Genomic DNA, 23,611 nt, shown 5'->3' with positions numbered 1-23,611 from the left:
TTCCAGTGGATCTTAACAAAATAACTGTGTGCTTACTCTAATCTTGCATAGTGTAATATGTTTTGGCATGTGGCAGTACAGACCTTTTCCATCTCCTCTCATTCTCTTCAGTGCAGGTCTACTGACCATTTTTTCTTTCACAATGTGCCTTATGGAAAAGGTAATATTTTACCTCAATACTAATTTATAGTTTTAATCAATCCCACTATTTTAATTGGAGTCCTCCTGAGTAAGGAGGACAGGATTTGGCTCCATACGTTTTGTAGGTTATTTTCTTATACACTTTAGTTTTTGCATTGCAAAAATCACATGGTAGCCTCTTCAAAATCTTTTTGCTAATCAAAGAGAGAAATGGAAAAAGTGTGTGTATGTGTTGCAATATTGCTGTAGTCCTGTTGGGCCCATAATATTGGATGGGCAAGTTTGGTGAGATATCTTTTACTGGACCACAACTTCTGTTGGTGAAACAAGCTTTCAAGCTACACAACACTGAGATAGGGAGAAGAGCTGTGTGTGACTGGAAAGCTTGTCTCTTTCACTAACAGAAATTGGTCCAATAAAAGATATTACCTCACTCACCTTTTCTCTCTAGTACACACACCATCTCCCCAAGGGCTGGAACCAGTGCAGTAAGCAGGTGGTTGGGGCGGCACGTCCAGGTCTTCGGTGGCAATTTGGTGGCAGGTCCCTCAGTCTCTCTTGTAGGAAGTACCGGCTGCTGAATTGCCGCCGAAGAATGAAGTGGCGTGGTAGAGCTGCTGCTGAAGTGCCGCCGATCGCGGCTTTATCTTTTTTTTTCCCCCCTCTTCGCTGCTTGCAGTGGCAAAAAAGCTAGAGCCGACCCTGATCTTCACCATGTTCCGCCTTCCACAATTATCCCTGTTGCAGAAACTAGCATAAATCCTTAGCTGGTTGTCAGAAATACTCTATATTTGCTGTAGTGAGCATTCCCTCCCCTTCCACTTCCCCTAGTGGAAAGATTTTATTCTCTACAGTAGGTCATTCTCTGATTGATTTCCATGACAGTCTAATGCCAATACAATTGCACTCGTTTTTCCTCAGACGTCAGAGGTCTTATATAAAAATTGGGACCAATCCTGAAAAACCCAGCCTTTACTCTCATGATCAGTTATAGCGAAGTCAGTGGAACTAGTCATGTACAGACAAATCTCCAGGATCACGGTCATTACTTTGGTTCTAAGTGACTCCCAAATATTTAAAAATTGAAACAATACTCTCTTCTTTCCCACACTGTAGAAGAACTATCTCAATTAGCTTACATTTTTTGTTTGCTGTGTGTATGCGCATGTATGTGTGTGTGTGTGTGTGTGTGTATATACACACACACACATACATACACAGAGAGAGAGAGAGAGAGCGCGCGCGCTATGACAACTGAATTTTGAATTTAGTTTCAAATGCAGTGAAGCCATCAATCATTCATATCTCTTTGGGAATTAGCTCCATTTTCTAATCAGAGGTGTCTAACTTGCGGTCTTAAACTGGGACCCTAAACGGTAACCATGTTAAGAAGAATATTTGTATTTGATTATGAGCTAGAGAGGGGTTCAGTGGGGAAAAAAAGTATGTGAAATTGAGACAAAACCTACTTTTTCCATGTCCTTACTGTTTTTCTACTTTCCCTCCATGTTGGGAAAATCCTCATCAAGAGATTTGTGGATCATTTCCATTCCACTTTTATCATCTGAAGAGTGCAAAGAGAACAGAACAGGGCAGAGAATCTGCCCTAAAGCACCGATGGAACATCTTGATCTTTCTGAAGTAGGTTTAGCCCTCAGGCTGAAAAAGACAGCCCCACAGCTCAAGATCCATCTCTTGTGAAAGTTCTGTCTTCTGCACGTATAAGATTTCCCCTGTTGGTCAATGTAGCTGTCGAGAGATATTCTGGTCATGGAGGCTTAGTGTGATCTCTCAGATTGCTATGGCCAATGAATCCCATGGAGAGTTTTGAATATTAGGGCAGAGACCCTGACCTGGACTCTGCACTTATGTGTTATATATACACGTAGAATGCCTACACAATTCAGAACATCATTAAAGGAAAACAGTTATTTTCTTACTCCCAATAATGCCTTCAGATTTTCAAATATTAACATTTATTTAAATCAAATGAGAGCAAAAGCCAATTTTAACAAACGTGCCCCTTGCCTGACCCTTCGGTTTGCACATGCATGGCTTACAGGTTAAAGCACAGAATTTTTAAAAGCACCAATGTGATTGAACTGTTGAATTTAGGTTCCCAAGTCTCTGAGATGCTTTCTGAAAATGTTACCTCAGGGTTACCAAATTTGACATACTTGGAAAATACAGCATTCTGATAGAAATATCCTATGGATTATGTGAAACATTTTATAAATAGCTCACTACTCAGTCACCAAAAAATTAAAATCCAAGAAATCATGCTAATGTTCTACTATAAAGTGGTAAAGCCTACTAAATCAAAATTCAGATTGCCATCTTGCAAAGTCTGAGGCAGTCATGTATACCTTTACACGAGTAATCAGATTGAAGTATATAAGCACTGAGCCACCTGTCTCTTTCTACTGCAACTGTTGTCCTTTCAGTTTCATAATCAAACAGATATGCAAACTACTGTAAATAAATGTTTATGCAGATATGTGCTTCTCTTGGACCAGCATAAAATTCTAAGATCAGTTTACAACTAGTTACACAGCATGTAAAATAACTTTCTGCCAATCTTTCAGGCTCCTAATCTGAAAAGATTCCTCATAAAATGAGAGTGAGAGAGAGAGAATAAACAATCAGTTTTATGGTAGTTAAAAATGAGCATTAATTTGTCAAGTAAATATATTAACTATAGTTATCACTGATTGTGCATTCAAGAATTTTGATGGTAAATCCACTGGTAGATGTTGAAAAGTGCACAACAGAATGAAATCTATTCATTGGACAGTATTTAACCGGCTAAGAGAAATCACTGACGACTGGTCAATTCAAAAAGATTTAGTTTAATAAAAATTGTGGGTTTAGAAAAATTAGGTTTTTAGGAGAAATATATATTATTTTTGCACACAGACACTTCCATTTGTTTATTCACTCCTTAAGTGGATCAGTGCATATATTATATATTTCTTACTGACTAAAAGATACATATCTTGAACACTAAGGAATTGCATTACAGAAATTATTTATTAGAGAAATGTATTTGCTACACTAAAAACTCCACTATATCTCCAATTGCTTCAGTACTACACATACGGTCAAACTTAAATTAATGCCTGATAAAAAACACTACAGATTGGAAAGTACCATCTTGATGTACAATTAAGGGTGTTCATTTGCTATCATTTAATTCTTCTGTGTATTATGCTACTATAATATATAAGGTCCTTCACATTCATTGTATCTAGCACCTTCCACCACCTTTCCATTCGTGAAAACATCTGACCTAGATTCTGAAGTGTTTAATTCCAGTATGTATGTCCTATGCTATAGTACCATGTATAGGCCAAATGTCAATGACATTGTATAACATGACATAGTTTCTACTGGGGACAGCCTTCTTTAATACTGTTTGAGCTCACAATTCTAAAACGCCAGCACTAATCTTAAAAAAAAAAAAAAAGGATTGCTAAATCCTGCTAAGAAGATTGGTGACCTAGTCCCGATTCTGGAATTGGACCAAATTAGGATCTCTGCCTGCTACATCAGCAGCAGAGATCACACTAGACCTAGCATTATATGAACTCTGACTACATTGGTTTGGGTCACAGAATTTGCATGTTTTGTATAAAGTGAACATCTCAGAATAACTTGTGTATTGTAATCCAAAGCAGCAAAAGGAAATATGTAAATAATAATAAACAAATATTTGAAGAGTATGTGTGTCTGCACATGGGAGCAGAAACAAGCCATACAGACACATGCATGCCAGCTGCTAAAATGGTTTTGGGGTACAAGGTATTTTTCTGAAATTGTGCGATACTTTTTTTAAAAAACAACACAACATAAAAATTCTGCAGTAATTAGGTGGATCTATTGGGTTCAAATGCAGCAGCTGAAACCTTCCAATTGGCATAATAAAGGTGGACATTTTCCTCATTACCCATGTTCTTAAATGGCATCAGCAAACTCTCCTCTGTCCTGTGCTGCATGCTACCTTTCATTCGTGATGTCTATCTGTTACAAGATGATGCAGAGGATGCACTGATGTAAACTTGCCATGAAGACAACTGATTGTTTCCTGCATTAGAAGAGTAATCAAGTACTATATATTGGGCTAGTTTATAGCATCTGTCTGTTGTATTACTATTAACATTTTTGTTCATTTTCAATAGGAAGAAATCTCCAGTCAGTACAAAATGATTTAAGGTCTAATCTTGCCATTTGAATTTAATAGCCATCCCTGACCTACGCTGTCACTCGGGATAAAAAAAAAATCATAATGCAACTAAAGCACAGACAGACACTTTCTGCAATGGGGCAGGCGGTGGTGGCATTCAGGTTTTTAGATTTGAGATTCCTCTATAATCATACCATTCACTGCCTGTAGCTATCAAGAAAAATTGCTTGAACTATATATTTTTTAATATTCACTGTTGTTTTTTGGCTGTGTCTATACTATGAGCATGGGGTGCGATTCCCAGCTTGCTTATACATACTCACTCTAGCTTGATGAGCATTAGTGTGAATATAAATAGCAGCAGCAGCACAGGAAGTGGGGGCATGGCTTACCAGTGCTGAGTACATACCCACAGGGTTCCAGTGGGTTTGTGCTTGGCAGGTTAAGCTGAGCCACTGCTGCCCATGTTAAAAGTGACTCCACTACCATTTTTATTCACCTTAGCACTCATCAAGCTAGTGCAGATATATGTATGTGAGCTGGTAATCACACCCTAACCTCGTAGATATAGCCTTTGTTTGAAAACCCAGAGAACATTGCACTGGGTTTGACTAGAGAGTTACCCAGCTGACACAATAGGTCTTTATATACATATGACAGCTAATGTTTTTACAAGCTGATACAAATGGGAGTGGGGTTTTTATTTTTTGTTATGGCCTGTTATCACTTAGAACAGTGATTTCCATATAGATGAAAATGGGAGCAATTGACTCCTGAGATGGAGGTTAATGTAGGTTGTTCAGGGGTGAAGAGGAATGGGTAAAAGGACAATTCAGCAACTGAGAAGAGGGGTAGGACATGTGCCAGGAGACATCAGGGAGGCTCAGTGCAGGGTTATTTGGGCAGGTGGCAGGAAAATCAGACATCTGGGAGGCTTGGATAGTGGCTTTTATCAAGGGTCTGGGATGGAGTAGCTAGAACTGGAACCAGTATAGAAATGAGTAGATGCTTCAGAAGTAGAAGGAGGCTTTAGCTTCTGGGATTTAGTTACAAGTTAGGTTACTTGGTGGGGGAGAGGAAAGGTTAAACAGGACACTTCAGCTGCTGGGGATAAGTTTGATTATTTATATTACAGTAGTGCTTACAGTTCTCAACCAAGATCGGGTCCCCATTGTGTTAGGTTCTGCACTAACACGTAGTAAGAGACGGACAGTCACTGCCCCAAAGAATTTATAATCTCTGTAGACAAGACACATTTGGAGTGGGAAAGGAATCAGGCACAGAGAGAAGTGACTTGTCTAAGGTCAAATAGCCAGTGAGCAACTGACGCAGGCACCCCAGTCTTTGAACTCCCAGTCAAGTGCCCTATTCACTAGACCGCACTGCTTTCCATGTTAAGTAGCTGCAAGGGGTGGTCTGGGGCAAAGTTTATGGAGAAACATACAGTATTAGTCTACAGTGCAATGACAAATCTACCTGGGCAAAGACCCATGGATAATTTATTTTTAAGGAACAATTTTAGGGACACATAAAGCACTGCTGTGGCTTTTAGCCACAATCAGGAGAACTAACAGAGGCATTTGGGCTTCAGAGATCACACTGCCTCCTGCAGTGCTCCCTAATGCACAGAGGGGATGCTCTTGCGGCAACATTCTGTAGAGATGCAGCACATACTCCCCTGTACATCAAGCAAGTTCTGCTGGCTTGTGTAGAGTGAATGGGAAGGAAGGCATCACCTGCCTTACCCCTACTCCCTTAGCTCTCCAGGAGCTTAGTTTTCCTTGTAGCAAGGAACAGTTCTCATGCAGAGGACAAAGCAAGACTGCATCTGTGGCTGCCCTTGCACAGGAGATGCAAAGTGATGGCGAAGCAGTCTCTCCTCTCCAAGTCTTACTTAGGGCTATCTACAAGCTGTACCATAAGATCTGGATTTCCACAGTGTGCCACAAACAAAAAAGTTGTTCAGAGCATAGCAAGGCTCCCTCCATCCACTCATTTCCAACTTGTTTGTTGAGTGGAAGGAAACAGAGGAAAAGGCTGGAAAATACCACAGCCCAGCTATTGATTTCTAGAATACTCTGCTTCTGAAATTAAGTATTTATATTCAGAAACAGTAACTTTAGATAAAAAGCCGGCAAAGTTGCACGTGTAAGTATATTTATTAAGAGCACACTCAAGCTTAGAAGCCTCCTACCGACACGTGTCAGAGAACATAGCTTTATCTGAATTCCTTGGATAATCTGGATAATTCCTTGGGAGGTAAGGGAAGTACTACACCCATTTGTCAAGAAATGAAAATAATCTCCAGGGGATCTTCTATCCAAAAGTAGTATTACGAGCTGGGTATGGAAAATGCAGAAAAACAAATACAGGTGCCACTAAAGTAAGTGACCAAATTTTCTTTTCCATGCCTCTTAATTGCTTGCAATGCTGGTAAAGGAAAAAGTGAGACTACATATTGTATACATTTGAAATCTACCCTGTGATAGTCCTTTAGGACTAGATGCCATTTTGACTTTGTCTAGTTCTTCCTGGAAAGGATCTACACATTCCCACTTAAAGAACTTTCTCTCAAAAGGGAAGGAGATATAATATGCCTCTGTGATACGTGGGGCACTATTTATCTAGCTTAAGTATGTCTCTCAAATAGGAATTCCACCATGCACTGGTGGAACAAATAATCTGTTTATTTCAGTATACTCCTTTCATTTTAGGATACTATTTTGAGAAATGCCAGGTATCTAATAAATCATGTAACTGTCCAGACACAAATGTCTGAACATAAAACCTCTAATTTCATTTCAAATTAAGCATGAACATTTGATACTGCCTGGGGAACCAGGGGAAACCTCTGGTGTTAAGACGTGGGGTTTTCATTTTTTTTCTCAAAGAACATTTTTAATAAACACATGGAGTCGACATGTTCTTCCAATTATTATCAAGGAACATCAAGTTGACTGAAAGAACTGGATGAAAGAAAGATTCTGTTCTGGGGAAAAGTGAGGGACAAAACTAACAATGCTCTTTGAAATATCAATTATCCAACTCATCTATGGAATATCAAAATAATATGGCAATAACCCAACTTGCTTTATTTAATGCTGTACAGACCACAGAAATAGTTACCATGGAAACTTTTGTTTTCCTTTCCTGACACCCTGTCTGTAAAGCCATGCAAATCCACGGGTATCCACTTAATATCTGTGGACCATTTTTGCGGACAGCATCGTTGATGTGGTTACGAATTTTGTATCTGCGCAGGACGCTGATGGTAAGAGCTAGGCGGGCAGCTGTGAGGAACCACAGCACAGATCCTCCACTTGCCTTGGGCGGGGGGCTGCTTGGGCCCCATGCCCAGGGTAGGTGGAGGGCCCGTCGAGTCTCCGCACAGCTGCCCGCCCGGCTCTTATCGTGGCTTGGCTGCGGTTCCGAGCCACCCCTGCCCCAGTCGGAGCCGGACTGGGGAGAGCTGCGCTGGCAGCTGTAGGGAGCCTGGGTCCCCCATCTGCCCTGGGCAGAGAGGTGGGGGGCAGGGACTCTGGGCTGGGGGTTGCATGGGCCCCCCACCCAGGACAGGTGGAGGGTCTACGGACTCTCCGCACAGCTGTCCGCCTGGCTCTTAACGTGGCCGGGCTGTGGCTCCGAGTCTCCCCCCGGGTCGGAGCTGGGTCAGGGAGAGCTGTGCAGGCAGCTTTGGAGAGCCCATGCGGATTCATCGACTTTCCACCTATCCTGAGCAGGGAGGCCTGAGCAGCCCCTGGGCAGATCCACAGTTCTCCCTCCTCCCAGGCTATCATGGAGCTCAGCCGGGGAGCCGTGGGGAGCTGAAGCAGACCCTCGACCTGCCTGCAGTGCGGGGTGGTGGGCTGAGACCAGCCCCCGGCTGTGTCTTTGCTCCTCTCTGGTTTCCTGCCCGCCAAGAGCAGGTGGAAGGTTCGTGAATCTGCACAGGCTCCTCACAGTGGCCCATGCAGCTCTCTCTGACCGGGCTCCTCTCTGGTTTCCTGCCCGCCAAGAGCAGGTGGAAGGTCAGTGAATCTGCACAGGCTCCTCACAGTGGCCCATGCAGCTCTCTCTGACCGGGCTCCAACAGGGGCCGGGGGGGAAGCGGGGAGAGGGGAATGCCTCGGAGCCTCAGCCTGGCCCCCAGTGTAAAGCCCTGCAAATCTGCAGATAATTTTTGCAGGTTGTGGATTGTGTATCTGCGCAGGGCTCTACCTGTCTGGTAAAACTCAAACAGGACTGAAGATGAAAAATAAATTCTCAGGGGGCTCTAACTGCTGAGCCTTTTGAAAATAAAGCAAATATTCTGCCATTTATTTAGACCTAGTAGACTGTATCTTTCTGCTCATTCAAGAAATTGGTTATCCTCTGTTTGTAAATATTCACATTTATAGGTTTAGAGCAAAAGCCATGAAGACATACTACAGTCTGTTTAGGAAGTCATTCCATATTAGACCATCTGTACAGAGTGGTCGATAATTAAAAGATTCCAGGGCATCCAGCTAAGTTGCACCAACCTGTCAACTAGAAAGCCAAAAGGGGGGAGGGAAAAGGGAAATAGAATTCTTATACAAATTCACTTGGAAATGCTCTGCTTGAAGCTGGAGGAGCTCAGAAGGAAAAACAATATTCATTTTCCTCATTTTTGGAAAACCTGAATCAGAGAATTCACTTCAATGTTTCAGAGGATCTGAAATCAAGGGATATATTGTCAAAGTGCAGTTCTGGATCTCTTTTGATATTGGGCTCTTTAAAGTACAGGTCAGGCCTGAGACCAAGAAGTTTACTTAACTGGTTTCTGCATTGCTTGGCTAGAGGATTACATATCTCCAGGATTCTTCACCTCAGCAGGATGAGTTTGGACTCAAACTCCTGTCCTAGATGTATTGATCAGATCAGGTTTCTGACTTTCACAAGTAATCTGAGAAAGAATTGGGGACATCTCGCACTGGGCTTTCTTCCAAGGTGAGAAAGGATTGGTGGAAATAGTACTCAGCATCTTTTTTTAACCTGACCATATCGTTGAGGTACAAGGCATTTAATTTAATTTCTGTGATCAATCCTGATATTTACTATGGGATTACATCCAAGGGCAAGAAGCAGCATCACTGGCAGGCTGGTGGTACACACTGCAGGAGTACTATGCTGCTTTGCTCAGTGGAGCAGGATGAGAAGCCCTGCCAAGTGTCAGACAGCTCACTTGATACTCACCCATCTGACACTGATGCCTGCTCACATTTCACGGATGATGTCATACGTGTATTTGAGAGAAAGATTCTTCTCCCACAGAATGCCCTTTGGAATTAGGGCCAAATCCTAAACTGATTGAAGTCACTGGCAACAATTCCACTGATTGCACTGGTTCAGGACCAGGTCTTAGAGCAGGCGTAGTCAATTATTTTTTGTCAAGGTCTAAATTTCTTGGTCAAGGTATAGTCAAGGTTCAGACTCTAGAGAGAATAATAATTAAAAAAAATAGTAACAAATATAAGAAGTAAAAAAGACCTTGGGGGTCCATTGAAAAGCATCTGGCTATCAGGATTTGGCTCGTGGTCCATCTATTCACTACCCCTGCCTTAGAGGATTAGTTTTGTATTCATAAATCTTGTAATATCTAATACTGTCCTTGATCATTTTATGTATTATGAAGCAATTCATTCCAACGTGATTGAGTCGTCTAACTGTATATATAGATATTAAAAGCATTTAAGCAAAAACTTTGTTCAACATAATCTAAACACAAATGACCAAGTTCTCAAAAAGGCATAAAACTTGGGTCCCAAATTTTGTAAGCAAAAAACATTTTTCACCTACTGTAAGCTTGTGCACATGAACATTCAAATTTGTCTGAGAACACTGCAGCTGCATGCACAAAAACATATCTAGATATCAGTTTTGCACTCAGAAATGCAGAAATATTTCTAAATTGAGCTCATTTATTGAGATAATTTCCATAATAATACATGAAACATTTTATCAAAGCAAATCTTTCACATTCAAAACCTGGGGAATATAAAGTCTAAGACAATTGTACTTTGAGTACTGATTATTCATAAGTCAAGCTCTTAAACTGTACAGCACTGGATGGATTCCTTTCCTCTTGGGCTGTGATTTTACATTAGAAATGTTGAAAAAGAGATTCTCTTTCTTTAGGATGCTTAGTATAGCAGGCTATAGAGCTGATGCAGTAATCTTTCTAAGAAGCACTGTCTGACAAACAAAAATAATTACAATTTTCTTCATCTATAATCTCCTCATTAGAGTAAAATTAGTCTCTCTCTCTCCTTTAACTGGATTAGCTCAGGTTTCCCATTTCCACAGAGCAAATCCTTGAGTTGTGTATCTAACAATACTGAATGAGAGTATTTTCTTTCTTATCCTTCCAACTCAATCTCTAAATGACAAGTTCATGATTTTCATAACTGGCAAGTACTTTAATACTTCACAATTTGAACCATGGACCTGTTCCTTTTCTGCTTCATTTCACTCATCTGTTTGTAATCTCGCTAGAAAGCACAGCAATTCATGAACTATCTTCAGCCCATTCTAGGTGTCAATCTTCTTCATTTCCTTCTTGAGGCATTTGTGAGATTATTCCTTCTCCCAAGAGTTTATCATCACTTTTGCACCATGTTTGGGACTGGTATTTCACCTCTGTAGTGCTGCTAGATGTGCTACATACCACATACTTTACATACGTCTGCTCGTGTTCACTGTTATATCAGATTGCATGCTTTCTGTGACTTCTGCTGCAATGCTCTAAGCAACCTTTGTCCTATTTTCCTTCAGCTTCTCTCTTCCTTGTAGTGTATTCCAAGCCAGTGGCCATTTGTTTTTGGAAGGATTTATGTCCTCACATTATCCCTTTTTTTTGTCCTTTCCACCACTTTTTAAAGTCTTCCACAGACCAATTATTCTTTATTGCAGTTTATTTTGTCGGCAGGAGTTGTATTTTCTGAACTATTAGGTGAGGATTTTAACCTTATTGACAATAGCTACACCAAAATATAAGATGGAACTCTCACCCTGAGTAGACATCTTAGACGATCCGAGAGGAGGTCTATTGATCGGTGAGCCAGTGACTCTAGAAAGATTGAAATTCCAAGACTTTTTTTTGGCATGGAACTCCTTTACAAGAAACATACAGCATCTCCTAATTTTTTATTTTTATCATTTTGTGTTTTCAATGACAACTGTATTGTATATATAGGAACAATGTATGAATAAAGACTTCTGCTCCTCTAGTAGTTGTTCCTGGGAAGGGACTACAAAAGTATTTGACCATCCAGAGGTGAGGCGAGGGGAGTGAGCACGTTGGGTCACGTGCCCACCAAGTTTTCTGCCAGGGTTTATATTTTTGTTTGTTTCTTTTGGGGGTGGGGGGGTTTGGGTTCAAAATACATGCCCCTCCCCATCTACAGTTACACATAGTCTCTGTGACCTCAAAAGAAATGCATTCTTAGACATAAGCCAATTGCTACCCTCAGTAGATTCCCAATATAAAAATGCAGTGGAGTTTGTGGCATTGAACCTACTGTTTTATGTTTTTCGCAGAACAAAAAGGAGGTTTTGTGACCTATTTTTGTCTGTTTCTAATTTGGAATGCCTTCATGCCATGAAACATATTCCCGGCCAGAAAAAAAACTCACCACAGACAGGGATGCTGGAGGACCAAAAGAGGAATTTTTCAGCTGAGTCTTAGAATTTTTTCTCGGTGAATACAAGCCACATTACAGAGACTTTGGGTCTGCCCACTGTTACTCTCAGGTGAGTTCTTTGCAAATAGGCATTGGAACACTATCAAAAGAGAGTATCCTAGCATAATACAAAATACTGGAAGCCTGAGAGAGACAGAAAGGTAAATTAGTAGAAGGTGAAGACTCCTACGTGGTAATGATGGAAGAAGAGGGTGTGACTGAAGATACAGAGAATGGCAAGGAGATAATGGATTACTAAAACCTGTTTCTGATGTGTCTGACTCCATGAGTGTGTGCAATTTTAACTGTCAGTTTATTACCCTGATGAGCACATAATTGATATGCTATAGGATGTGTTCTGAGAGCAATATACTCCTTTAAATAATATTAATATTTAGCATTCATAAGGTGCCTATCATCTGTAAAGCACTCAACAACCAACTAATTGATCCTCACGGTCCTCAGAGAGTCAAATAGTGAAATAATATCCTTGTTTCACAGTGTGGGGAATACAGTTCTAGTACAAGGCCACACAAGGAGTGACTGGCAAAGCTGTAATTGTAACTCAGGACTGGGATTCTAACTTTCTGAGATTTTGTTTCCTCTTGGCCCCTTTTGGGATGGGACATGATGCATTCAACACGATAGCATGGATGGGATTATTACTATGTGGTGATACTTCTGCCAACAGCTGGTGGTTTGCCACGTTTCACGCTGGCTCACTGCCTTAAAAATTAAAAATAAACACTACGCCTCTTGTAAAAGGGGATTAAGTGGACAGAAGCACAAGGAACTTCAGCATTTAATCTTTGAGTATATTTTTCTAAAAGAGCATCTGGTTTTTATGCCGTTCACATCACATCCATGCATGACTTTTTAGGCCTTTCCCCTTGATCTCTTAGCGTTCAGCTTATCAAGATGGAACTAGCATAACTGCGCCCAGGAACATAATAAGTTCTGTCTTTTGGGGCTGTCCTTAAAATGTTGATCGGGCTTTTTGGAGATGTGACAAGTGAGGTATCCCTTATCATCATTATGCTATAGTCTCTGTGGATCAGCCATATAACTCTACTGCTAGTCAGAGCTGCTGCACAGGAACTTTTCCCTCCACTTCTATTTGAGGCATGGAGTTCTCCTGAGATCTCTTCATTTTCTTTCCTCAGTCTCCCTGGCCAACTAATCCTTCTCGGGAGGTCAGTGTATAGAGTTAAAGAGGCATCACTGCTCTTGGCATGTTGTCATATCTTTCCCTTGCCAGATCAGTTGTGCCAGCAGCGGAACCTTTTGCACAGAGAAATTAGACTCTCCTGGGATCTACCATGCATTCTTGAGTGCTGCACAGTAGCCTGCAGTTGGCTTGAGAAAGCACAAGTTTAATACACAAACACGCTGATAGTTTAGTATATTGGTAGGAAGACCTGATACAGGACCGCAATGCCAACATTGTCGTCTGTCATGTGCACAAATTCACATGTACAAATTTGAAAAGCAGTGGAACTTTGGTCCTCTCAAATGTGTTTAATTTTGCCTTTCCAGTACCTGAACTGACATCTGCTTTGGTGAATGCAGTTACATATCCTTACGCATGTAACAGCTGAAGTGCTATCCACTTAACTTGGATAATTTTTGGACAGACAAAAGCATTTCTGGACTACAGTGTACAGGGGCGACTCTAGGTATTTTGCCACCTCAAGCACGGCAGGCAGGCTGCCTTTGGCGGCTTGCCTGTGGGAGATTCTCAGTCCTGCGGATTCAGCAGAACGACTGCAGGAGGTCCGCCGAAGCCGCGGGACCAGTGGACCCTCTGCAGGCATGCCGCTGAAGGCAGCCTGCCTGCCGCCATTGCAGCAACCGGCAGAATGCCCCCCGCAGCTTGCCGCCCCAGGCACGCACTTGGCGTGCTAGTGCCTGGAGCCACCCCTGATAGTGAATATTATGAATAAAGGATATTTTAGTTATCTGAGTTGATAAATCATAGTGCAATTTATATTGGACATTTGTGAAGCAGACACTGAGTAATCATACAGACTTTTAGGAGAGAAATAAGACAGGCAATAAGACAATGACATCTATATGCCAGCATTTTGACACTTCAACTTACATTCAGTACATATTTGGAGAAAGAGTGCAAATTCCTAGAAGAAAATATTATTCATACTATTTTATTTGCATAAATCCGAGTCTAACTTAATAAAATTCTCCTTCTACTTCACCTTATAAAACTTGTCTTACTCATAATATTTTCATCTATCTAGTGAAATTTGCTTGATTGCACTCCATATAGTGACTTCGATTTTCCACCTAAGTGATTAAGACTTCAGTAAGTTCAGCTCTTCCCATTAAAGCAAATACCTATATGTGGGTTTCCACACTATTTTATGTCAGATATAAAAACAGGTCTGGAGCTCAAAAAGTAAAGCAAAAATCTGAGATTAGTGGTAATGTCACAGCAGCGTATCACACCAGCTATCTATTGCTAGTCTAGAAAGAAACTGTAGAGTAATCAGCCAATGAAACTAAAATGTACTTGACAGCATATTTTTCAAGTTACTATATATGTAATAAATCACACCTGCTGTTTACAGCTAAGCTCTTGGCATTGCAAAAATACGTTTGCTCCAAATTTTAAAGCGTAGTCATGAATAAAATTCTGAAGTCCTTGCTCAAGCAACGCTCCTCATTGAAATCAATAGTCAAGAGTGAGTGAAAACTGTGTAAGAACTTCAGAATTTGGCCCCACATGCAGCAGCAAACTTCTACTTTTAGAACAGTGGCTCCCAACCTTTTGGGATTATAGCCCCAAAATTTGTGATGGAGTAATGGCTGCTTCACCAGTGAGGGTTCCTCAAGTCCTCCCCTGGTGTGGTTGCCACATCTCACCTTCTTCTCCCTGCTTCCCCATTTTCTCTTTGGTGCTGTTTTTCCCCAGGTTTCCCCTCCCTCTAACATCAGAACTTTTTCTTTTCTACATATTTTCACAGATTTTGCTTTCCATTTTTATTCTATCCCTACTCTTCCCTCTCCCTGCTTCACCTTCTTCCACACTTTTACTATCTCATTTTCCCCTTCCTCTTCTGTACCTGGTGGCTTCTCTTCCCTACCACAAACTTCTCAGTTACCAAAAGGATCTAAGCTGGGTGGAGGGAGCAAATGGCTCCAGTGTGAAGCCTACGGGTTGCAATGGGAGCACTAATATGGCACATAAAAGGGCAGCCTGCCTGAAGAGTGTGTGCCCATGAAGCTGCCAGCTACTCTCTACTGTTGGGATTTAGGGTAAGTCTACACATTGAGCAGTGAATGTAAATTCTCGCTCAAGGAGACATACCCAGACTAGCTCTGATCAAGCCAGTGTGCTAAAAATAGAATGCAGCCGTAGCAGCATGACTGGCATGGGGGGGCTAGCCCACCCTGAGTATGTGACAGGTTTAGATGGTAATACTAGTGTCTTGAACAGGTACATACTTGGGGCAGCCAGCCTCTCCCTGCCATTCAAGCTGGGGTGGCTACACTCTGTTTATAGAGCACTAGGTCAGTCAGGTGCTATCTGAGTAACTACAGGACCTGGGAAAGGGCAAGCCCTTGGAGATCAGAGGCTCCCTTTCTTTAATGAGTTTCACTGTCAGTGGTCCAGGCTGAGTGTCACAGATAGTCACATGCATCTAGAACCCCATGCTCCCCAGGGATCGCTCTAGGCACCAGCAAAGCAAGCAGGTGCTTCGGGCAGCAGCCTGCAGGGATCCAGCCTGGGAGCTGAGAACCAACAGGGAGCCCTGGGAGCTGCAGTTCCTTGGTTAGCTCCCTGCCTATAGAGCCAGCCCTGGAGCACGGAAAGAACTACATTTCCCAGCATTCCCTTGGCAGCTATCAACAGGAAAGGGCAGAGGAGGGAGTATGGTAGCTGAAACCTCATGCTGTAGCTTGCTGTGAATGGAGAGCTCACTGCTAGAGCGGGGTGGCACTGTGAATGGGGAACAAGTGTGCCCAAAGAGTAGAAGGCTTTGGTCCAGATATCCCCTTCAGAAGACATCCCCAGACTGGATTATGGATACTGGTGTGACCTTACCTGGCAGCCCCCAAAGAAGGAATTGGGTGGACTACATGGATAGTGCCCCTCTCTATCTGAAGCCTAGCAAGGGAGGTATGTGGATCCCACTACAATTTAAAATGAAAAGTAAGGGAGGGGAGGTTCTACTGGATCTGGGCAGCTTTAGATACAGTAACAGGCACGTAGGAGGATTTCCATTTCTGAGCCACAGAAGCAGAAATTGACTTTTCCTTTCCAGATTTAGCTAATATTCAGAAAGGGAATCTAGCACCTGCCTTCCAGATTTGAACACTCAAAATTCAGGAGTGCGCAAGCTCAATTTGGGCAGCTGTTACTTCATTTCTCCCAAATCAAATATACTGATCCACTGTAACTTGCTGTAGAAAAAGTAGGATAAAATTGAGCAAGAAATGCTTCCCAGTGGTTTTGCTATTTTCAACAGCCATTACCATTTTTTTTTTTTTAGTTTTATTTGTTTAAAAGGAAGGCAGTGATATTGCATTGGCAAATTCCCCATAGAAACAAAGAGTGGAACAAAAAGAATAATAAAGGCACCTCAACTTTTCCTCATTTATAGAGGACAGTCTTATAATGTGCATCCAGATATCCGCCAGTCACACAAGCTGAAACTTGTTCCACTTTACTACAGTTCTGTAACCACACGGGAATCAATCCTGTCTGTATTCTGTGCACATCCAAAATTCCTGCTGAATGACCAGCCCTGGGAGCAAGTTACCAGTGACCCAGGGTTGGGGTGGAAGGAGGGTGCAGGTGTCAGGGGCGGGGAGAGCCCAGGGCTGGGGCAGCAGGGGGTGTGGGTGAAGAGCCCAGGGCTGGGGTGACAGGAGGAGGTCGGTGGGCACTGGTTGCGGGCAAGGGTGGAGCCCAGAGCTGGGGCAGCACAGGGTGTATGTGGGGGGAGAGCCCAGGGCTGGGACAGTAGGGGAGTGCAGGTTGGGGGGGTGAGAGCCCAGGGCTGGGGCGGCAGGGGGGTGCAGGTTGAGGGGTGAGAGCCCAGGGCTGGGGCGGCAGGGAGGTATGAGGGGGAGCCCAGGGCTGGGGTAGGGGCAGCCAAAATTTTTCTTGCTTGGGGTGGCAAAAAACCTAGAGCTGGCCCTGATGCTCCTTCTCTGGAATGCTTCTATACCCCTCAATGTGGATTAAATCTGAGTTCAGTCCTCAATCTCCTAGAGAAGACATTGGGAGCTGCTTGGCATTTGGCACTTGTGAAAAAACAGACCACTTATTTAGATCTAGATTTAGACTTCCATTTTTGAAAATCTTCTTGCCCCATGAGTCTACTCGGTTTTTTAGTAGAAGAACTTTTCTCCACAATAGAATGAATTAGGATATACAGGGAACAACAGATAAAGCAAAATAGAGGAAATAACAATTTACCTCCACTTCACATCCATATTCAGAGCCATCCAGGAGCATCACTTTGCACTGCATGTTTTTCGGCTTTTTAACAATCTTTAGCGGAGATCTGGAGAGTTTGCTAGATGATGATTTTTGAGAGAGCTTGTCGTCTTCAAACTGCTGGTATTCCAGCTGTTTTGCAGCAGCAGCAGCAAACTCCCGTTCTCTGTCAGTGACCTGTGAAGAGCAAATGGGAAGATTAAGTTTCAATTTCAGATTAAAATAGTGGCTATACAATGCAGCCATTCAGAATCAAAATGCACAACTGGCTTTCATCTTATGGAGAGACTATTCACCACTAACAGTTACCCAGCTGCAGCATACAAACAAGAACTTCATCTTTATTGTTTGGGAAAGCCTGCTTTTGTCTATAAAACAACTGTGTGTCTTTCTGTAACCGCCACTTTGAAAGATAAATATATGGCTGGGAAAACCCACTGCAGTAGTGTTATTTTAGGTTTATCCCTGGGTCAGCATCTGAGACAGCTACAAAGCTGTTATGATGCAATACTGATTGTGGTCCTTTCCCCTGGAACAGATTGTCAGAGCCACTCTAACCTTCATATAGCCACCTTTAATAGTAAATGCATTATATCAGTTGAAGCTCCATTCCAGTAATGGTTACCTCTATAACCAGTTGTGCCCCTGCTAGCCTCCAGACAAAATTTCGACAACAAAAGCATAGTAATACCTAAGCTAAAGTATAAAATATTAATCTTTTAGTCATCTCACTACCATGAAAAAAAATACATCTGATTTGGCTCTGAACAAATTCAATATAATCAGGAGCCAGCAGCACTGAAATTCATCACAATTTAATCCTCTGAGTCTGTTTTCCTTCAGCGCAACAAGCCTTCATGAGACTGGATCAAATCTGTCCAAAAGCTTTAATCTGCTTTCAGACCAAAACAGTCCTGTGTCACACTGGTAGTGCACAAGACTGTACGGCACACATTGTGTCACAATATTCCACCTAAATGCAAGGATCTTTCCCTGGGGAATCTCCTGGAAAAAGGTCTCCCAAACATTAGTTTCCCTTCTTTATTCTGTTTGAAGGGGAGAGGGCACTTGGGGCCGGATACATGCCAAGTGATGTAAGGGTATGGCTACGCTCGAAACTTCAAAGCGCTGCCGCGGGAGCGCTTTGAAATGCGAGTGTAGTCGCAGCGCCAGCGCTGGGAGAGATCTCTCCCAGCGCTGCACGTACTTCACATCCTCATGGGGTTTAGCTTGCAGCGCTGGGAGCCACACTCCCAGCACTGCGGCACTGTTTACACTGAGGCTTTACAGCGCTGTATCTTGCAGCACTCAGGGGAGTGTTTTTTTCACACCCCTGAGTGAGAAAGTTGCAGCACTGTAAAGCGCCAGTGTAGCCATGGCCTCAGCCTGCAAATATAGTGCTCAGTTGTGGTTTTGCTACAGCCCCAGGGCCAGGGGCAGAGCATAGCAGTGCTGTCCCAGGAGCAGACGAGGAACCAGATTGTGAGGATAGTCACAATCTGGTCCTGGGTTCCCCCCTTCCTCCAGGCAGGAACTAAACAGGACCAGCCCTATATCTGGCTCACATTATTTCCCCTCCTGTGCCCATTTAAATACACTGGCTGGTGTACTACGTTACCACGCCCCTGTCTGCTAATTCACACCTTGTCCATATGCAGAGACTGGTCTCTCCGTGGGAGTAAGGCAGTGCCTTACGCCTCTTGCTCCCCTGTGTCGGAACACAGTAAGGGTCACTGTCTGGCCCTCATCTTGGAGCAGAAAGCAAGAAGGAGTGTCAGCCTAGGAAGACAGAACAAGGAATAGAGAAGCCTCTTTCAAATCCAGCACATCCTCTTAACAGCAATAAAACATGCTGGGAGCGAGCTGGGGACGACAATGGAAAACAATCCCTGCTATCTCAGCTGGATCTCCTGTATTAGCTCAGCCACTTATTAGTTGAACGCTTTCTCTTTCAGGCACGTAGGGCCAAGAATCTCAACTCCCCCTGAAGCTAATGAGGGTTGACAGCATTTAGTGCGCCATGGGATTAGGGCCTCGTAGAGTAATTAATGTCCACAGTGCCCATGGTGGGTAGATGAAGGAAAGCTTTTGAGAGTGGGGGAGGGGGATGAACGTCCCTTAAGAAGGCAGTTAAGTTGCTCAAAAGGAAAGACTGATAACAAAAGCAGAAGAGATTGCTGTTTTAAGAGTAAGGCCTTGGTTACACTCACACTTTACAGCGCTGCAACTGGGGTGTGAAAAAACACCCCCTTGAGCGCTGCAAGATACAGCACTGTAAAGCGTCAGTGTAATCAGGGCAGCACGCTCCCAGCGCTGCACGCTACACCCGTAAGGGATGTGGTTTACATGCAGCGCTGGGAGAGCTCTCTCCCAGCGCTGCCGCTCTGACTACACTCACACTTCGCAGCGCTGCCGCGGCAGCGCTCCCACAGCGCTGCCGGGGCAGTGCTTTGAAATTCCAAATGTAGCCATACCCTAAGAGGCATCTTCAGCCAGAAAGAACTCCCAGACCTCCTCCTTATGGGTTGTTGATTTCTTTCACTGAAACCTGCAACAGATGTTAATGTCTCCCTACATACGCATACAAGAGGTGGCACTGGTATTATTTTGTTGAACTAATCAAGTAGACCCAAACGAAACTAAATGAAATTTGTCCAAGGTTAGAACCACAAAGGATTTTCTATAATTTGCACAGAGCACAAAAACATGCCAGGAACTATTAGAGAGCGCCCCAAAGCTGTGATGACATGTCCATGCATTGAGATGATTTCAAAGTGAATTAAATCTCCTCCTCTTAAAGAAACTTGACATTCTGTTGGTGCCATTATCTAGGGCAAAAGCAACCACTAAGAAGCAACCGCATTCCCTAGGTTATTTTGAATTTTGCCTGCATAGATCCATTCTCTCCTGTGCCACATTCTCCTCATGGCCCATTTATGCTGTATTTTTGGAGCATTTCAATGCCACGGCTGCGATGCCATCAACATCTAATAGAGCAGACGTTGCTTCAGGGTTGTTGTTGGAACATAATTTTTGCAGTTACAGCATTAGTGATACAGACAGAAAAGCTGAACAGCAGCAAGGCTGTCTTCTGATCATATAATTTGGGCGTTGTTCAAGCAATTTACTGCCAGTTTGGGGATTCAGTCAGTGAATAAATTAGGGGTTTTATACTAAAATGTTTTACTTCTGAATCTTTCAGGGGTGGGCATGTATCTGGTGTTTAGTTTGATACATCCCCATTTCATTTTCATGGGTTTCATTTCAGCTTGTTGGCTTTAGAAGCTGAGAGAGGACAGTGTCAAATCCCAGAAATCCTCTGGGTATTGGTCTGGTACAATTGGGGTCTGTTTAAGAAGTCTTTCACTCTCCAAGAACTTGGTGGATTTACTAAATAGATTAGTTCAGAAGGCAACACAGTTTGGAAATCCCAAAACATACACGTGTAAAGAAGTAGTAACATTTTTTTCCAGTCTCTGTGAAGTCAGCAGTTCAGTGCTATTCTCTGCAGTGAAAGGGTCATCAACACAGAAAATTAAAAATAATAGTGGAAGACTGGGGGAGAGGACGAGGAAAAGTGAAGCATCTAAGAGAAGACCCACTGCTCTGGGAGACTGATATATGACAGCCACGCAGAGTAATAAAGGAGAAGTCAGAGGGAGAGTCATGTTTTTGTGAGAACCAGGAGATGGAGACTGTGTGGGAGAGAGATCATGAACTGCAGTTGGTTTGGAAGATTTGTGTTACAGTTGCAGGCAATTCAAATAAAAACATGTCAATACTCACATTGCTGTGGTCATTTGAACATGCAATTGCCATGCTTATGGATCTGTCTGAACATCTGAACTGCTTATTTCATTAAGGCACACAAACTACAGTGTGCACCACATGCTTCAAAATCAGTTCTAATTTCCTTATTGAAAACAATGTACATACCAAGCTAGAAGTTTTTAAAACAAATCCCTTTTAAGATGAGACAGCAAAAATACTTTGGACAGTTTTTCATGTATATTTTTCATACTTGCTTAACTCAAACAGCTGAACAGATTTTCTTCAAAGAACAGAGGCTTCCTCTTCATTTGCCAGGCCACCTCGCTCTGTCTTCCCCAAGTCCCACCATCTCAAGGAGCCTGTAGGAGCTGCTTCTGCCTCTTCTCCACGCCCAAGCTCCTTCTAAATGGCATGCAGTGAAGGGCTAGTCATCACATCATCACATGACTTTTTGGCCTTAAGTGGTGCCACTGGATTAGGTATATTAAAGGGTCCAGCTACATGGATGTGAACCATTTACAGCACTAGAAGAGGCCAACTATGAAGTTTTTTCTGTCCCTCAGTCAAGATATTGGTGTGATTCTGCTTGAGTTAGTTCAATGTTTTGTTGATGCTGCTTTACAGGGACCTCTTTTGGTTTCTGCTGCCTGCACCAGGTAGACTGAGCAACATCCTTGAGAATGAAAAAATATTTCCTTTCCTTGGAAGATTGGGCTCTCTCCCCTTTGGTGCACTGGAAGAATGCTGTACTGGTGGAGCTGCGAGGGATTTGGAATTTTCATACCATAAGAAATTCCACCATTTGTTTTTATCCCAAATTGGGACCAAAAGTTGAAGTTGCAAAAATGTTTGTGGAATGAAAATTCTGAAAAATTGTGATTCAGAAATTTAAAACACAAAAATCTTTTCAACTTTCCCAAAATCTGTTCTAGTTTGGTTTGTTGAAATTACCCAACAACACGTTTTGTTTTGAGTCTTTTCAACATAAAACTGCATTTTCCCACTGTAGCACATTGCTTTATGGGAGCTGCAGTTCAGAAACCCAAAGCCCCAATTTTCCCCTAGGGACCCACTTGGACTACATCTCCCATGATGCATCCACAGTCATGCGACTCCCATTATGCATCACACATAGCTTGGTCAGAGGGCAATTTTCATTGCATTATGGGAGAGAAAGGGCCTGAACTACAACTCCCATAAAGCAATGCACTGATAAGAAAATGCAATTTTATGTTTTACTGAACTGATTCTAAATTAAAAATGTCAAGGCAGTTCAACAAATGATGTATTCCAGTTTGGGTTGAACCAAATTTCCTGATGAAAAAATATCAAAAATATTAGCAAAATCAAGATATTCCCACAGAAAATGTTGATTTTTGTGGAAACTACATTGTCCATTGAAAAATCATTCTGATGGAAAATTTCCTAACAAGATCTATTTATTGGTAAGTTTCAAGGTGCCTGGATTTATGGATATATGTGATGGAAACCTGGATTAACTATAGAGGCCATCAGAGTGGGAGAACTGTCATAGCTGGGTTGGTAGAGCCGCTAAAGTGATAGACTTGGGCCAGTATTCACAAACTGGACAAGAAATGGATAATTTAAATGGACTTCATCGGGCGGTAAGAACATTGTGAGGACAGGAAAGGAGTCAGGGCTTGGTACAAGTCAGGGGACTCCACAGGGCAGCTTGGGATGTGCAGCTTGAGGATGTCATCTTTTTACCTTGAGTTGGGCAAAAATGGCAAAAAAATTCAAGACCCACAGGTTGAGATTTACAAAGTAGTCTAGAGGATTAGGCAATTATCTTCCCTCAAAAATAATGGAGGGTAAGTGTCAAAAACCAGAAAGGTAGATCATTGGGATTTGGGGTTTAATACAGCTTTAAAAACAGTATGGTCATCTCGGCTTTAAGCAAATACAAAGAACAGTTTGCTTGGCTTTCCACTTCACAGTTCATTAACTATAAAGGGCCTAACAATTTGTCTTATGTAAATCAAATCAGGGTACCTGAAAGGTATGTTACTCTTGTATATTACTGCAGCTCCTTTAGCACAATCATATGAGTATGCTGACCACATTCATATTATCTCTGTTATTACTGTGATAGAAAAAAAGCTTAACATTTTTTAATGAGCTGTAGCCCACAAAAGCTTATGCTGAAATAAATTTGTTAGTCTCTAAGGTGCCACAAGTACTCCTGTTCTTTTTGTGGTTATTTCTTGTTATGTCTGAGAAAAAGCCCTTGATACAGGGCCAAGTAAAACCAGAATAATTTCTTCTATTCCACCCCTACTTTTTTACAACTCATAATTCAGGTTCAATCCTAGTAAATAAGGAACACAAATT

At 42.4% G+C, this 23,611-nt stretch overlaps 1 protein-coding gene across 25 annotated transcripts in view; it reads right to left on the bottom strand.

Annotated features, from left to right (window-relative positions):
• The window catches only part of EPB41L3 (erythrocyte membrane protein band 4.1 like 3), a 201,369-nt gene that overhangs the window by 58,485 nt on the left and 119,273 nt on the right, over positions 1-23,611 (bottom strand). For all 25 annotated transcript variants that reach the window (XM_030552806.1, XM_030552797.1, XM_030552803.1 and 22 more), the window contains one exon: positions 17,468-17,665. In XM_030552806.1, coding sequence (XP_030408666.1) covers positions 17,468-17,521 — 54 coding nt within the window. In that variant the 5' untranslated portion in view covers positions 17,522-17,665. The remainder of the gene's footprint in view (positions 1-17,467; positions 17,666-23,611) is intronic.

This window comes from Gopherus evgoodei, chromosome 2 (genome assembly GCF_007399415.2).
Source record: "Gopherus evgoodei ecotype Sinaloan lineage chromosome 2, rGopEvg1_v1.p, whole genome shotgun sequence".
In the NCBI taxonomy this organism is placed as follows: domain Eukaryota; kingdom Metazoa; phylum Chordata; order Testudines; family Testudinidae; genus Gopherus; species Gopherus evgoodei.
Note: the sequence above shows the minus strand (reverse complement) of the source record. Positions and strands in the feature narration are given on the sequence as shown.